This window comes from Arachis stenosperma, chromosome 8 (assembly GCF_014773155.1).
Source record: "Arachis stenosperma cultivar V10309 chromosome 8, arast.V10309.gnm1.PFL2, whole genome shotgun sequence".
In the NCBI taxonomy this organism is placed as follows: Eukaryota; Viridiplantae; Streptophyta; class Magnoliopsida; order Fabales; family Fabaceae; genus Arachis; species Arachis stenosperma.
In genome coordinates, this window is record NC_080384.1 from 27,619,766 (window position 1) to 27,637,821 (window position 18,056).

Sequence of the window (18,056 nt, forward strand, 5' to 3'; positions counted from 1 at the left end):
TTTATAAATTTTTTTCAATTTTCTTGCTCCCACTTTTCATTGGATTTTAAGGCTAAAGAAATATCAGATGATTTACAATGACAACGGGTACAGGAATTTGTTTCTTCGGGCATTGCCAGCGCAATGTAACCCATGGAGAGTTATAAAAGTTTTCATACATTTGTCTCAACCATGAACATGCATGCAGGGAAGTTAAGTTTGCCCAGTTGGAGTATTACAATTTCACCTTCAATGAAAAATCTTTTCTTATTGTACTAGTAAACATTTCTCGAGTGTACGTTAATTCCAATTCTCGACTATAAGTTATTTCAATTATTGACATGGCATGTGCTTTCTTACTTTGGTTTACAACATATTCCTAATTGGATACCAATATCTTCTATAGGTAAAAAATGTTATGGAATAATTGAAAGGTTTTTTCCTAAGTTACAAAGAAGGAGAACTAAAAATTTTAAAAACTTTAGTTGCACATTTTCTTCAAAGAGAATTAGTTAAGCTTATTATTTCTAACATGTAACATATACAATTAAGAGTTCAAGGATAATCCGAAACTTTGATATATTTATAAAGTCTAAGAAAATTAACGCTTAACTAAATTAGATATCCCGGCATGACTAGAAGGTGTGTTGTGTGAAAGGTTTCATTGATATTAGTCAAAGCTGATGATTTAAAATCCATCACAAATTATGTACCCTTCTAATGGGTTGAGGCCATCAGTGTGGCACATCTTTTCAATTTAATTACCTATTTTGGTAGGCCAAAATAAAATACCCCTAAACTGCATGCAATATAACAAAAACAAAAGGTTAAATGCAATCATAGAAGGAATATTTGGAATCACAATAGCACTTTTCAATTTCATTACCAATTTTGGTAGCCCAAAATAAAATACCCCTAAACTGCATGCAACATAACAAAAACAAAAGGTTGCATGCAATGATAGAAGGAATATTTGGAATGACAATAGCACTTTTCAATTTAATTACCAATACCCTTCCAGCCCAATCCAAATCCAGCCTCATAGTCCGCGGATACTATAGACGTCTCACAAAGCCACTACTTTCCATTGTTGCTGGCACCAACGATGACCCCAAACCAAAAACCAAAGTACCACGGCCCAGCCCATTTTCATAATCCAATTCGGGTTCCATTAACTTTCTTGTCATTCTACCTTGTTTTCATTAGCCGGCTACAACCTCCGCAACCAAGGGAGTCATGCTTACAGAGCTCTGCGGACCCTGTTACCTCCAACCAACCTTCTTGCCACTTGTCATCAAGTTATTCAATCTGCATCCATAATTCCGTACCATATAATTGGCCATAACCAAATCATCATTCATTCGAAAATTCAAAACACAACATTCGAATTATTTGAGAAGAAAACTTTTAAGTTGCTATATTCATGCACAGCCTTAGCCTCTACACAACAACATTTTAACAAACAGAGAACCACAACAGCCTTAACCTCTATGCATTGAACATGTACATAATTTCAATAAACATTACTAAACAGAGGCAAGAGAGAATATCCGCCATAATATTAATGTGTGTAGGTGGAGAGTGGTGAGTATGAGTACAACACGTGATGCAAGAAAGCGAATAACACTTATTGGTATGGTATATCTATAGACGAAAATGGTGGTGCCATAGAATGGGAATAAGGTTGAAGTTGTAATTGAGAAGGTGGTGATTGAAAGCAATTTTCTTGTGAGGGATCTATCTCTACTTCACTAGCTAGAACATTCACCATTGAATTGAACTATCCATAATTGTTTTGATTGGTTTAGTTCATGAAAGCATAGAGGTTTTTTGGTTAAGTTATCAACAAGAAGGAAGAAGATATCATTACTCATTAACACAACAAATCTTAACTACTACTACCTTTTACTTTTGTTTTTTTGTTTCGGCCATTTAAGCAAACCGTTTATTTAAACAATTCTTTTAAAGTTACTTTAGGGAATTTGACCAAATCAAGCACTAGATTAAATTAAATTAAAAACAATACTACATAAATATTTTTTTTGTCAGTATTTAGTCAATAATAATTTACATAAAAAAATATTAAACATTGTGGATCCAAGAATTTTTTCTATATACAATTCCATTATATATTATAAATTATAGAGGAAAAATGACGAAAGATATATAGCACATCTTTTAAAACTAATAAATTAACTGTTCTTATTGGAAAGTGACTGATCTGATTAGATACCATCCAAGGTGAGAACTTCCACTTATTATCACAACAAAACTTCCCAAAAAAAAAAATTCAGCCAACAACTCCTTCCACCAATTTTATCATTTCAAGCATACCCAAACAGGCATGGATCATAATGCAATCCTGATCACTACACCTCAAACTCTCAAAGACATATAACATATCACCAAACTGAAAACACACCGAACAAGCAATCCAAACAAATCAAAAGTAGTAGTACTCAAATTTGATAACATATCAATATAAATTTCACTACATCAAAATCCAATCCACCACTGCATCTTTGACTCTTGAGATGCTTGCTGATAGAAAAGGTCAAACACTTTCTTTTCACTAATCTATCCAAGTCCGGCATTGACTAGCACAGTAAGAATCCTCTTCAATCACACGTTACCAAAATCAAACCCTAAGGCTTGTAATTAATTCTACAAATACATCTCACCAACGGAAATTATCGCCATTTCTACCCACATATAAAGCACCTAACACAATATACAAATTTTCAATGATCCGGCCACTTCAGAGACATTCAAATTCTGCTTATAGCATTCAACAATATACAAATTTCCACCATTAGCATAAGACTAAGGTTCTGCCATCAGCAACCTCACAGTGTAAACTCCGCCTAACACAGTGAGTTTTCACCCATAGCAACCATACATATAAAGTTCCACAGTACTAATATTGCAAATAACAGACGGAATCAATCTTCAAACCAAGACCCAACCCAAGGTCCAAGCAGAAGAATCCAAGAACCCAACTTCAGAACAAAAACGCAAGGCAAAAGCGAAGAAGAAGACCACACCCTCAGTGAAGATGAGGACGATAAGCCACTAACCTGGGTCCGTGCCGAGAAGCCAGCAAAGATGATTACCGGGCGAGGACCTCCCGACCTACTGGGTCACGCGGTGACGATGGAGGATCTGGGTTAGGCGGCGAGGATGGAGGAAGAAGCTGCAGTGGTTGCGAGGTTGGACGGCGTCGGCGCCGACGATCTCTGTCAGTCGGCTACCTTGCAGGGCTGGGCGGAGGTCGTCACCGTGGGGGTTTCCTTCAATCGGCTGTCTCCTGTATGTGTATGAATTATTGTTTCAGGGAACAAGGTTAGGGGGTTGGGTCACGAGGGAGGTTTGAGGTTTACCTGGATCCTTTTTATTTTTTTTGCAGATTCATAATAGATCAAAATTTTTGGTCCAACAACACCAAACGAGCCACAAGGCTTGGGCCCTAATCAGCAAAAAGTGATTACCAGTTTTAACACCTAATTACCCCATCTAACCAAACCCCTTCCCTCACGTGCTCCCATCAGCTTTTCCTGCAACTCCTGTTAATGCCTGATCACTTTGTCTCCTCCATATGCCACATGTCATTGCCACAGCTTGCCACCCATTATCTACACATGTAGATACTACCTTGGTATCTATACCAAAGACTTTGCCTATGTTTTATTACTTAGGGGTGTAGTTTACTGTGAATGTACTGGACAAACTTTATGAACAAGTAATTCTTTTCAATTCTTTCACTTACAATCTTAAGTTTTGTTCCGCAACCGTTTCATCAAACGGGAGAGACGCTGTAATAACCTCAACTCGAATACAGAGTAACAACCAGCAAATATTTAAATAATTAAACACACATTAAGTCACCATTACTAAATACTACTCCAGATTTAACGCACATTATATAACCGGTGAACTCATCAAGAAAGCCACAAGAACAAAAAACTTACATATAGTCATATGCAATCTTGGAACAGTGTGTGGCTACCATGAATAAGCTTTTTATGTTTGAATGAAACCCTCAGTACTTGCTCTCTTTCTATATTGTATATTCTTTACCTGAATGAATGGTTCAGGTGAGCAATTCAGCAAAATTCCAAACGGTCAAAACAGTAAAGAACGACAACAATAACTGACTTAACTGACACTATAATAAGAACCAAAACAAAAAGGAATGGGAGCCATACTCTATCACATTATTAGTATAGGAAATCTTTTCTTCCAAAAAGAGATAACATAAATATTCTTACAACGGTTCTTTATGGTGTAGGAACCTACGGTTTAATAATTAATCAAGCATTTTCTCTTACAATATTCTTACAACATCCTTATTAAAACTAATGGTTCCGGAAAAGAACCAAAATCTAGCCATTATTCAGATTTTCATGAATAAAGTGTTGATTAGATGGAAATGTTAATTGTTTTATAGTATGCAGATAAATAAGGAAAAAATATGAGGCCTAAAAGAGTTGACTTCCTTATTCATCATGAAGACTAAGTAAATTCTCTACCCAGGTTCATTTGTGACATATTTGAAGCATGACTCACGTGAAAAAATAGAAACTATTTTACAAAGGGATCATTTTTCTTTTTACCCCCCACATGCTAACAGCCATTACCTCCTACATTTGTCCTTGAACAGTGTTTTGAAAAAGCTAGAAAATAAAATAAGCCTATAGAATTGAATTAACACTTAAATGTACATGATTCATTTTCTCCCCCAATCACATAAAAGTTTAACTTCAGAATGAAATATATGATGGGCACATTGTGAAAACTTCACTACTCACCAGAGAACAGTGATAAAACGGCTAATGCTACAGGGTTGAACCAGAGAAAATACACCCTCTGGTTGAGTGACACAGACCCCAAATCCAACTGAAAAAAAGTGTTGTAGTGTGAGAGACTGTGTTTGTGTGTGTGTAATAAAAGAATCTTGTGAATACAGTATAATCCAACAGAGCAAAAACAACCCATTTCATAGCTCTGATGACGACCGAACTCGAACACCAGCAACTTCCCATCGCGCCGGCAGCAGAAGCATCTACGGCCAGACGCAGTCAATGCGGGATACGAGACGAACGGCAACTTCGATTGTAGTCAGTTTTCGGGCGTCAACCTCCGCCCACTGTATCCCTCTTCCTCAATACTTCACCCTCCATGGATGCAGCGGGGCTGCGTTTCTCTTTTTTTTGTCCCATTCGCAAAGTAAAAAAAGAACAAAAAACCGTCTTCTTGGATACCCAAATTTTTGTCCATGCCAAAGCCCACTTCAACAAGTCCACCACCAGATACCCCAGCCAAACATCCTTGGCTAACGGCTCAGCCACCCCTAACATGATGAAGGAGACAAGCCCTGCAATAAGATTGTCACGTGTCAACTTTATATTCATTCAGGCAGAAAATCTGTAAATCTGTATTAATTTGAATCTATATCATAGATTGACCCTATTTTTTATAGTAATTCTTTTGACAAAAGGTGGGGACAAAATATTATGAAATAAACTCTAATTAAGATGGAAAGTTTAAAGTTTGAAATTAGTCTTCCAAACAATTAAACGAATAAGGTCAAAATAATCCAAATAAAGAAAATTGGAATATGGTCACTCATCACTATAGTGCAAAATTTCAACCTAACTTCCCATTATAACCGCATTCAACTTCGCCTTCTAGCCATAACAAACTTCACTCATGAGAATCACAAGCAATAAAACACAAAAAGAAAGAAGAAGACAAATTAAAGGAAAATAAAAATATTAAAACAATTTCCTAATTTTCATTTTTGTGTGATCCGAACTATTCTCAAGTTTTTTTCCACACATACATCATCTTTGTAAGCAAGAAACAATCTCAAAGAAAGGAAAATCAAACCTTGAAAATAAAGTAATAATTAATAAAACAAATCAAATGCACCCTTATTCCAATCAACGTAATAATGGATCAAAAAGCAGCATCACTCCTTGGTTGATCCTAACTACCATCTTACTCTACATTCTATATTCTTCCAACCTTCTTCTCTTTAACAATAATGACCAACAGGATTGCTCTCCCATCACCACCACCACCGCCACCACCACCAGATTTGACGACACTGCAGCACAACAAATTCTCCAAATTAGTACGGATAACAACACATCCATGACCACATCAACCGAAGAAGAAGTAGCAAGCATAGACAATGAGAATAAAGAAACAACAACACAACAAAAAATTTCGAACGACGATAAAACGGAAGATGAAGAAGACGAAGAAGAAGCGATTATATCGTCAGAAGAAGAAGAAGTGGAAAATAACTATCCCGTGGTGGTTCGGTTAACCCCGGAACAAACGGCGCAAACAACCGAAACAGAATTGAAGCACATTGTTTTCGGGATTGCCGCATCATCAAACTTGTGGGAACAAAGAAAAGAATACATCAAGGTATGGTGGAGACCAAAAGAAACCAGAGGTGTTGTTTGGTTGGATCAGAAAGTAACAACAACAAAAAACGAAGGGTTACCGGAGATTAGAATATCTTCGGACACGTCGAATTTCAAGTACACGAACAACCAGGGACAGAGATCTGCGTTGAGGATATCCAGGGTGGTTACGGAGACACTGAAGCTTGGGATGAAGGACGTGAGGTGGTTCGTGATGGGTGACGATGACACGGTTTTCATAGTTGACAACGTTGTTAGGATGCTTCAGAAGTATGATCATCGACACTTCTATTACGTTGGCAGCACTTCCGAGAGCCATATTCAGAACATGCATTTCTCATATGCCATGGCTTATGGCGGTGGTGGCTTTGCTATAAGCTACCCTTTGGCGGTGGAGCTCGCTAAGATTCAAGATCGTTGCATTCAACGCTACCCTGCTTTGTATGGAAGCGATGATCGGATTCATGCTTGCATGGCTGAGCTTGGTGTCCCTCTCACTAAGGAATTTGGCTTCCACCAGGTTTGTAAAAGTTTGATTACCTAATAACTAATTGATTATATTTAATCATGATTGTGATGTGTTGGTTGTGCAGTATGATGTGTATGGAAACCTATTAGGTCTATTAGGGGCTCACCCAGTGGCGCCACTAATTTCAATTCACCACCTTGATGTGGTGGAACCAATATTCCCAAGGATGAGCAGAGCAGAAGCAATGAGACACCTAATGGAATCTGTGCGTGAGGATTCAGCCAGCATAATGCAACAATCAATCTGCTATGACAAGACCAGATATTGGTCAATCTCAGTTTCTTGGGGCTATGTGGTTCAGATAATAAGGGGAATGTTGCCACCTAGAGAGCTTGAAATGCCTTCAAGAACCTTTCTAAATTGGTATAAGAGAGCTGACTACACTGCATATGCATTCAACACAAGGCCTGTTTTCAAACATCCATGTCAAAAGCCATTTGTTTACTATATGTCTAGAACTTACTTTGATTCATCAAGGAAACGAGTTATTGGTGTTTATAATCTTGATACCGCTGCTAAACCTCCTTACTGCCGATGGAGAATGCCTTCCCCAGAAATAATCACTTCCATTGTAGTTACAAAATCTCCTGATCCTCTAAGATGGAAAAAGGTATTCATACTTTTTTTTTGGAGACATCTTATGTGTTCATTCACATGCATAAATCTTTGAAATGGATTTTATTTTTATTATTTTTGTTGATAAACCACACATACTTGTTATGATTTGCAGTCACCAAGGAGAGATTGTTGTAAAGTTCTACCATCGCGTAAGCCCTCAACTCTGTACATATGGGTGGCAAATTGCCGGGAAGGTGAAGTTATTGAGATGCAGTAGAATGTAACAGGGTACATATATTGTTCCAATCATATGTTTTTACCATTTTTGATCCTAAATATGTTTCAAGACACACAAGGAATGATGAATAAATTAAATGAGTCCTCCTAAAGGTGGAAATTGAGCTTCCAATGATATTAACAATTTCCAGCCTCTAGTAGTTTTTGCACCAGAAAAGCCACACAGGAGAGAAATTTGAGATGCTTCTTTTTTGTTCTTTTCATCTTTTTCGTCTATGTAAACTATCCAAGGATATCATCAGTTGTGTAGTTTGTCTTGAAATGTAATGTAGTTTGTCTTCAAGTGAATATTAGAGTTTTCTTCCTCAAAGTGATCGGAGGACACTGAATATTACAGTTTTCACTTGCCATCAATCCATAGTTCATTTTTTTTATATATATAAAAGTAGTTATTTTTTGCTGCCACCAAATTGTATCAAATCTTTAGCAATTTCAGATATTATTCGTTTTTAGGGATGGAAGCAAGTTAACTCAACTCATAAACCAGCTCGACCTCAATTTTTTAATTGTTCAATGATTTAAGTTTTTTAGTTTGTGAGCTAAGCTTGACCATAAATTTAAACTCATCATATCTTGTATTTTACACACACATAGACATATATTATTTTTATATATAATTATGACAAAGGATATAAATTATAACTGATAGAGATATAAGTTTTTTTTTATTTATATAAAATTATAAATTATGTTCATGATATTTGAGCTCACTAGATGAGCTTAAACATGAGCTTAAACTTTACAAAAATATACTCAATTATTAATGAGTCAAGCTGTGAATCAAATTCAATTTTTATGAGTTGGACTTAAACTTAAACTTAACTCAGCTTGACTCACTTCCAACCATATTCGTCGTATTTTGAATTTTATTTCACATAGTCCATAGGGTCTAAGTCTCGAAAGAACAATCAATCATTATAAAATTTCTAACATTGTCGTTGTCGAAATTCAGAGCAATGTAACTAAAAAAGGTGATAACAACACATTTTAATCACAAAGAAAGAGTAATAAGTGTACAAACAAAATCAATTATAAAATTTTATATACATAATCAACAGTTACAAGTCACAATCATAGATGTATATACATATATACGTTAATTAATTAAAACAGAAAAAAGTAATAATATACAAACAGCACTATTTTATACCAAAAAGAAAGAAAAAAAAACAAGAACAGAGCATCTGGAAAATCATCAGTCATCTTGGTTGTCGTCAATTTCCGGTATTACTTGTCGGAAGGGTAGCCACTCAGAACTAGCGGGGTTGTGAGTATAGAGCTAAGAGGACGATCAGGAGCAGAAAAATCGTAGTAATAGTAGCTGCGTTCTCCACCGTCTTTTCGCTCTTTGTGGCGGCCAGAGCAGCGCCGCAACTATGCTCTTGAATATTCTAATCTTGACTCGGCTCCTTCTCGGTGGCAACATCTGTGTATTTCTGACGGTGGTGGTTATTCGTTTGGCATCTGCATCGGTCATTGAAGCAAAAAACAGAAGAATTGAACAGGAAAAGTGAACAAATGGTGGTTGAAGAAGGTGGAATCTCAAAAAGACAAAAAGAATAAGAATGAAGAGCAAAGAGAAAAACAAGCCTTTTGTTTTGGTTGTAAATTGTAACGAGTGAGAGCTGTGTTATAAAGGGATCAAAAAGTTACTTTGCTATTCAAGTTTCTCCTTTGAATTTTATTTCACATAGTTATGGAAATGTAACTAATGTTTGAAGACTTTTCACACTCCTAAAATAAACGTTATTTTGTCAAATTATTTATGGTAAAATCACGTTGTACAGACAGAGTCATAAATTCAAGGATTATTATTTTTCTAACAAAAGAAACCAACTCGTATGCAATAACTGAAATAAACTTTCCTTTGTTTTGGTGATCATATTATATACATTGATCTTTAACATAATATATTAATTTATAGATTGGAAAATAAATATGCACTATAAAAAGATGGGAACTCATTATTCATATAACATATTCAATTATTCATATTCAGTTTTCCACTTGAATAGTGAATTTAGTTTCCATCTTGGCACTCTGGAGCAGAACATCGGCATGGAAATTTGAGTTTGGAAGAACACAGAAAACATTCTGTTCAAACTGCAAACACATGCACTGGAGTCTGAAGGTGGTAGCAGATGTTTAACAAAGATGAAGATCATAAAGTCACTTATTGTTGCAGAGGATAAAGCAACCATTTGCATTTGCATTAAGAGAAACAGAGCTCACATTTACACCGAGATGGTGAAGGAGGAGGGACTAAAAGGAAGAAACAAAGGCTTGAGAGTTTTGAAGATGCACCACCCGTTATCTTTCCTATAAAACAAAATTGATAACCAGGCACGTCACAGCATGGTTTTGTGTTCAGAAAAATGAGCTCCATTTTGCTAACCTCCAGAACTTCATATCTCAGAACCATTTCTAACAGAACATTCGGGGTCATCACTCCTTTCTGTCTCAGAACCGGTGCTTGCGACACACCATTGGTCATCCATTTTCTGATTTGGAGATGGACTTTTTGAGACTGGATAAGTGTGAGGATCGTATTTCTGCGAAGCAAGGAAGTCTAGAGCTGTAACCACATCGGCCGTGTTAGGCCGCATATTAGGCTGCTCTTGTAGACACATCGCGGCAATGGCAAGAGCTTGGTACAGGCCTCTCACTGGATATTTACCTTCAAGCAATGGATCAACCATCTCTGCGAATCTTTTCCGGTCTTTGAATAAAGGCCTTGCCTGCAGAACAAATATATGGCTTGTAAGGTAATGTTTTAGGATGGAAAAAAATGTTTTTTGACAACTTAGTTAACTCATTAATTTGGCAATAAACCAGCAACTTTTCAAAGTAGAATTTTTTCTCTTCATTATCATCAATTCACTGATTGAAACAACACATAAAGATCAATGCTGACAAAGGAGCTCAAAAGAAAATGTGCTATTTAGTCCTTGCAGGATTCTGTACCAGAACACTTACCACTCAATATTAAACAGGCATAATGAGACTGAAAGCTTGAGTTAATCAAGACTATGAGCATAACATCTGAAGCAACTTTGTGAAACAACATTACAATTTTGAGCATTAATGAGATATAAGATTTTTCATTAGTTTCTAATTGGAGTTTCCTTTGTGTTTGTTGAAGGGAATTTTGGCATGAAACTCAGCTAGACAAATTTTTAACAAGGACAATCACTATAAAAGATGGGATATAAAATCAACAAACAGATGCAGCTTAAAATAGTAAGGTTAATAGGTAAAAGAGCATTGACATACCCATGCAACTAGATTTTCTTCCTTTTCAGGTCTTCTATGGTCGATGACTTTCCTTCCTGTGATGAGCTCCAAAAGAACAACACCAAAGCTGTAAATATCAGACTTGAATGTCAACTGACCCGTCATTGCATAATCTGGAGCACAATAACCATATGTGCCCATAACCCTCGTCGAAACATGAGACTTATCACCACTTGGGCCTACTTTCGCTAAGCCGAAATCAGACAATTTGGCATGATATTTCTCATCTAGCAAAATGTTAGAGCATTTCAGATCACGGTAAATGACAGGAGGCTTCATTTTATCATGCAAATACTCCAACCCCTTCGCTGCACCGGCCGCGATTTTCATCCTTGTATTCCAACTTATCGGTCTTTTTCCCGGTGGAAGATCTAAGGGAGCAAGCAACACAAAAAAAATTAAGACAAGCATCACATTATTCTACTCCAAATGAATTAGGATGTGAGTATGTACCATGTAAATGGTGCTCCAAAGATCCCAATGGCATGTACTCATAAACCAATAGCCTCTGATCTCCCTCGGCGCAAAACCCAATCGACTTGACAAGATTAGGATGATCTACCAAACTCAAAGTCAAAACTTCTATAACAAATTCCCTAATTCCTTGAAGGCCATGAGGGTCAAGTTGCTTTATAGCTACAACCTACATCAATAACAAACAAACCTCAACCTCGAGACATGATAATACTGAATTAGAATGATGCAGCAACATTAATTTCTTTTTAATTTATTTGAGGTACGTTTTTGTTTCTTGACAAACCTGGTTTATGCTCTCCAAGTGGCCCTTGTAAACCTTGCCAAAACCTCCTTCACCAAGAAAACAATCAGGCCTGAAATTCCCTGTTGCAGCTGCAAGCTCATCAAAAGTAAAGGTCATCGCTTTGTTGACGTTGCTGGGGTTTCCATTGTTATCTCTCAAATTCAACTTCTTCACGTCCAAAGAAAGTTGATTTTCATCATCATTGGAATTGCCTTCTCTTTTAACATTCGCTTTCACATTCAAACCAACTCTGCCCTTATTCCTCTCTGCACAACAATCAAACCAAAGCAAAACATAATAAGGGACACAAAAAAGCACAAAAGGACAAAGCCCCTATTCGGATTATAGATTGGACCATTCCATTTCCATCCATGCAAACAAAAGAAGAAACAGACAAAAAGAGAAGGAATATGAAAAAAGTTTAAGCCTTTAGAAATATCTAACGCATCCATGTTCAAAATTCACCATCCTACACAATTTCCAGACACAAACAAAGACAACACAATCAAATTCACAAGTACCATCTTCTTCGGATATGCCACTGCCACAAAATTGGAAAAATTTTCCTGGAAACATGTCTGAGAGAGGAACAAAAACATGACTTTATGAATTAGGACACAAATGGGAGGTGAGATTGAACAGGATCATATGAAACCTGAAAGTATATTTTATTTTAGCAAAATGCATGTGATTTGATTAGAAACAATGAAATAGTAAAAATATTTACCCTCAAAGGCATTATTTTTATTATTGTTGCTGTGTTTGGGGCTATTATTGCTATATACATTGCTGACTAATCTTTTTCGTGGTTTTCCTATGCAACGCAAGCAACCCATTCTTTTTTTTTTTTTTTTTGGTTCCCTTTTTCTGTGAGTCGCAAGAGACCCCAAACACAAGCACAAACACAAACAGAATCGAGAGTTTAGATGACTCCGGAAAAAGTGTCACAGGCTGTGTGTGTAAGAGAGAGAGAAAGAGAGAGAAAGAGAGAGAGAGAGAGAGAGAGAGATATGGTGTTTTTTTTAGCTGGGGTTTAATTTCAATATATATTTCTGGGTTTATACGCGGTGTACGTGAATTGCAAAAGATATGTTGTGTGGAGCCAATTAGAGGAAGCCACGTGGAAGGAGAGAGGTCCTTTTCATCATGGGATTTCATATCTTTTACACCTCAATGTGAATGAATTAAACTAATCTTTTACTATGAATCTTGTATGTCGTTATTTTTATATAAAATTAATAATTAAATTTTATAAAATTATTATTTAATAATTTTTATAATTTAGAAATATGCAAAAGAACTGTAATTTGCTTTTATTTAAAAGCCATGATATTATAATATATAATGTAACGAAATAAAATTGGCAACAATGAATGTGAATTGTGATAGTCAAACATTTTTTTTGTTTCTTTTTAGGTGCTGGAAAGCAAAGCTTCCTTTAACAGTATATTGTATACAATATAGTGAACAATTATATATTTGTATAAAAAATAAAAATATTATATATATCCCAGAATTCAGTCAGTATGTATTGTTCTATTTATTTCGATGTGTATTTTATATAAAAATATTATTACAACATACTGAAATTTGTTAGACAAAGAATAATCTGGTCAACTTGTGAAAGGAAAAATAATCCACCTGAGTTATGAGGTATGAACTATGAAGTGTGAAGAGCAAACCTACGCGTATTGCACTTATGGTTTTGTTCTTTTATCACTGTGCATTCCAACTAATGGTTATCTACACGTTACGGCTAATAATTTCATTTTCAAGATAGCTTTAATTTGATCCCAGCTAGGGTTACTACTATGCTGGATATATATATTACTGCTCCTGTTTAAAATTTGAAACAAAATTTTTATTACAAATGCTCTATTTTATTGTAGTGTTACTATTCAAAAGTTATTATATACAGGTTCCTTTTCTTTTTTTTTTTTTGCAGATAATTATTCAGATAGTAATACCCATAATTGTATATTAACAGAAACCTACAATAATATAATATAATATAATATCACATTATTTTTGTTCTATTATATATAATGGCTGGAGATGAAAAGAGATCTGGTTCATAAAAAAAAAAGTAAGTGTCTATCATTTAGACCAATCTTATATTCATTAATATACAAATTTAATCATTAAAATGATATATTATTACTATATATGTTAGTGTCTATTTATTACAACACACTAATATAAGGTAAAGAATTTAATAATATAATGTAGTGGTGTTTATTTTTTTCTACAGAAAAAAGATATATTAGGAATATAGTTGGTGGTTGGATGAATAATGTGGCGACCATCTTGTTTGATATCAGAATATGATTTAATGATAGAAGGCATTTAAGGTGATAATTAGTTAATTACAACCATACTCATACATATTGATATACGTGCATGTCACTAAACTAAAACTTAAAGTATATGTCTTAATAAGATTAGATTGATTGATATTACATGTTAAGTTTAGCAAACAAATCCAAAGGGAAAAAAAAAGGTAAATGATGTCATCGCTTTGAAGAGAGCATAAAAGTTTTCTTTTCGAAAAAGACACATCAATTGAATATTTGGACGTTAATGTAAAGATTATAAACACGTCATTGACATGGCACATGCCTATCCACTATATATAAGAAGAAATATTCCTGAGTAATGAGTATGGATAGTTTTATGATTTTATCTGCACCTACTCTTCAACCTAGTTGGTTTATTTATTCATTATTATTTTAAGAAAATAATATTGTTTTAATTTTAAGTTAAATGATATATATACTGACACTAGTGCTTGCTGCTTACTTTTTTTATTTTTTTATTGCTTACTAGTTAATTTGTTGGATGGGAGCAACATTGCTCATTTTCTTGTTGAATGAGCAGATTCTCCACTATCATTTGAAAGGTAGAGCCATACAGTATTGAGAAGGAATTTTGAGAAGGAGGGTTAGTAGGTAAAAAGAATAATAATATGTGCATGTGCACCACCATGAACGGTGTGGAGTATTTGATGACCTAATTCTATAGGGTCCCAAAGTGGAACTATTATGTCATATTGGATACGACCCATCATATACTATTCAACTTTACACTAAATTATATTTATGTTCATGTTGGAGCTCCGATCCTCCTACTCGCATTATTCATAGATTCCAACAATTCACGCTCTTCATTTTTTTTCTCCTTCTGTTTTCCTAATATATTTACCTTAAGAAAAGTTCTTAGAACATAGAGAAAAAGTATATCTTCCTTCTCATCATCAATTGGTCACTACAAAATACTTAAAAAAAAAGTGAATAAATAAATAATTATAATTAAATATGAAATAAGAAGTTTGTACTCTATAAAAAACGATAAAATCTTTACGGTAATATTAGAAATAAAAAACGTCAAAATTGTCTTATATATTTATTATTCATTAATTATTGTTAAAATTAATGAATATTAAATAAGACAAATTTTAACTATTTTTAATTAATTTTTTTCACTAAATATTCTCAAAATCTTTATTACATCAAGCGGAGTTTCAACAGAGCTTCTTTTGCAAAAAAAAAATTACTTTTTACTTTTTCTTCATCTAATAAATAATAAGTCCTTTTGATTAGTTCAAATTAAAATTTTTTTTGACAGTTTCATTCCACTTATATATTTATCATACATCTAATATATGCATCAAATATTTAATTTAAGACAAGAAAATATAAGATAAATCTATTATTCAAACACTTAAAATATTTTTAAAGTTTTTAATGATTTTTAATATATGTGAATTTTGCCTCCAAAAGTGACATGCATGTATCTTTGGAAGGAGAAAGTGGAACAATTACGCGGAAACAAGCATACAGATGGTGGCAGGTAGGAGAATGTATTATTAATTAATTAATTAATTAATGTATGACATCTGCCACTAAGCTGTAAGGAACTAAAATTAGGATGATGAGTAGCGAGGAAGGTTGGTACATGAAATCAAGTAATATGGATGCGCTCGCCGCATTGTCTTTAAAGTAGGTCCCCCACCATGCAAGCTTAGCTTCTTGCTTGCTTTCAACCAAGCTAGCTAGCTAATTGGTGCCCATACAACAACTACAAGTAGCTCTGTCCAATTTGGGTTAGTTCATTTCACTAGTATGCTTAAATAAGTGTTTAAGAATTTAAATTTTATTTTGTGTATATATAATAATTTATTAGTTAATAATAAATCTTTAAATAAAACTTAAATCTGTTATAAATTAATCTTTAACTACCTATTAAACTGAAAGATATCTTAAGTAACCAGAAATTAATTATATATCTTGTGTTATTTTATTTCTTAAGGTAGATCTAACTAAAGAAAATGTATAAATACGATAATATTAGAAAAATAAAAAAATAATTTATTTTATTTAATATTTATTAATTATTATAATAATTAATAAATATTAAATAAAATAAATTTTAATTATTTTTTATTATCAAATATTTTTAGTGTTGATGGATGTTGATTACTTGCTTCCAACCAGCAGCGCCAATAATTAGTTTCAATTGCGGTGTCTAGATCATTAATTATTATTTATTATTATTGTTGCAACCAGGAGTTCGCAGCATGTTCACGGCCGAAACACAATCCCAGCTAATAATTAATCTGTAGGAGAACAATATTCAACAACCAATTAAAAATAATTATAGTGTTTCGATTGATGTTTCCTACGTTGTTCCATCGCAATTTGTTGGCATGCAACCACTTATATTAGTGGATACGACATGGCTTTTTGTTAGTGTGTTAGGAACTTAGGATTGTGTATATATCAAAGAATAAAAAATACTAACTGTCATGGTTGTTGTCACTATTATTAGTAGCCTAAATTCCTAATTAAAGTATGGAAACATAGAGCATAAAAAAAATATAAGTAAATAACTCTTAATTCTTAACTAATCATTGTAATTAATAATTAATAATTTTATATTTTAAAAAAAATAAAATATGAATAATCACTAATTAATCATAATTACTTAATATAAAATATAATTTAAAAATATTTATGACTAGACACCATTAATTACCTAACGGTTTGAAAGCATAATCATGGACAAAAATATTCCATAGTATCTGGTATGCACTATTTTTATGTAGAAATAAATAATTTTTTGAGGGATAAACACAAAATAGTATAGTAAAGTACATAAATATAAGGGAGGTTTGAACTTTGAACAAGTGATTCCACATGTACAGTAGTAGTAGTGACCACGTCATAAAGAGGGACAACAACATGACGGTAATAACTCTACTCTATCTACTGCTAGGCATGCACGCATGCAATGAAGGAGACGTGAAAGAGTAACACCTTCACGGATCCATTTAAGTTCACACTTTAATAATTCACAGCCATAACTGCCTACCATTTATCTAGATCCCTTCATCGCCTTAAAGTTTCAATTACATTTTTAATTCCACCAAGTAAAAGCCTTGTATGTCTAGTATAATCAAGACACCTGGGAGCTTCTTCTAGAAGGCACGTTTACGTTACGTGGTTTAATTGTCCGATAATCCAAAACACAAGCAGCCAGAGGCACTGATATACTACTAATACTAGTCTAATGAACCCACTCAAATAATAACCATAACTTCATTGAACTCCCATGTCATCATAGACCTAACATTTTTGTATACTCGTATAAAGTTCACGTATATATTAATAATTAATTTACTATGAACCAAAACATGCTATACAAATTAGTGAAGTTTCTCAATTTTACATTCAAATTCATTCGAGTCATTTAGTTCACGCTGCGAAATTTATTGTCTTCTTTTTTTTGTTCTTCTCCTATTTTTTATTTTTTTTTATTTTTTTTTTATTATTGTCATGGTCACCACCACTATACCACTACATTCATCTCCTCTTTCTGTTTCTTTTTTAGTTAAATTTCTTTGATCTCCTCCTTTCTTTTTTTCTTCCTCTTCTATTATCATTATCGTCCTCACCAACAACACCAACATTTTACTAACATTTTTATTGATTCTGATCCTTTATGGTGATCAAATGAACCGAAAATATTATCAAAACAAAACCATTGTATAATACCAAATGAACCGAAAATGGTTCATTATATAAATTCAAATTCAGAAACATCAACGTCTCGAATAAATCGAAAATGTTATCAAAACAAAACCATTGTATAATATCATATGAAGTGAAAATTGTCCATTATATAAATTCAAATTCAGAAACAC

At 33.9% G+C, this 18,056-nt stretch overlaps 2 protein-coding genes across 4 annotated transcripts; one reads left to right on the top strand and one right to left on the bottom strand.

Moving 5' to 3' along the window:
- Window positions 1-3,159: 3,159 nt before the first annotated feature.
- Window positions 3,160-7,780, top strand: LOC130945703 (uncharacterized). The gene is made up of 6 exons (XM_057874411.1): window positions 3,160-3,217; window positions 3,314-3,346; window positions 5,364-5,408; window positions 5,957-6,936; window positions 7,010-7,555; window positions 7,676-7,780. The coding sequence occupies exons 1-6, from the start codon at window positions 3,160-3,162 to the stop codon at window positions 7,778-7,780; spliced, it is 1,767 nt and encodes a 588-aa protein (XP_057730394.1).
- A 1,097-nt stretch (window positions 7,781-8,877) lies between these two features.
- LOC130946696 (probable serine/threonine-protein kinase PBL7) lies at window positions 8,878-12,850 on the bottom strand. 3 transcript variants are annotated; one of them, XR_009072339.1, is made up of 6 exons: window positions 12,582-12,850; window positions 11,855-12,120; window positions 11,548-11,737; window positions 11,074-11,465; window positions 10,033-10,538; window positions 8,878-9,264 (listed from the first exon to the last, which is right to left on the bottom strand). XR_009072339.1 is itself a non-coding variant. In XM_057875535.1 (5 exons), exons 1-5 carry the CDS (start codon window positions 12,428-12,430, stop codon window positions 10,206-10,208), a joined length of 1,236 nt encoding a protein of 411 aa, XP_057731518.1. In that variant the 5' UTR covers window positions 12,431-12,546; the 3' UTR covers window positions 9,538-10,205. The 3 variants fall into 3 exon arrangements, 2 of the variants coding, with proteins under 2 accessions (XP_057731518.1, XP_057731517.1); XM_057875535.1 differs by lacking the exons at window positions 8,878-9,264; window positions 12,582-12,850 and adding an exon at window positions 12,376-12,546 and having other exon boundaries at window positions 9,538-10,538; XM_057875534.1 differs by lacking the exon at window positions 8,878-9,264 and having other exon boundaries at window positions 9,546-10,538.
- Between the last annotated feature and the right edge of the window lie 5,206 nt (window positions 12,851-18,056).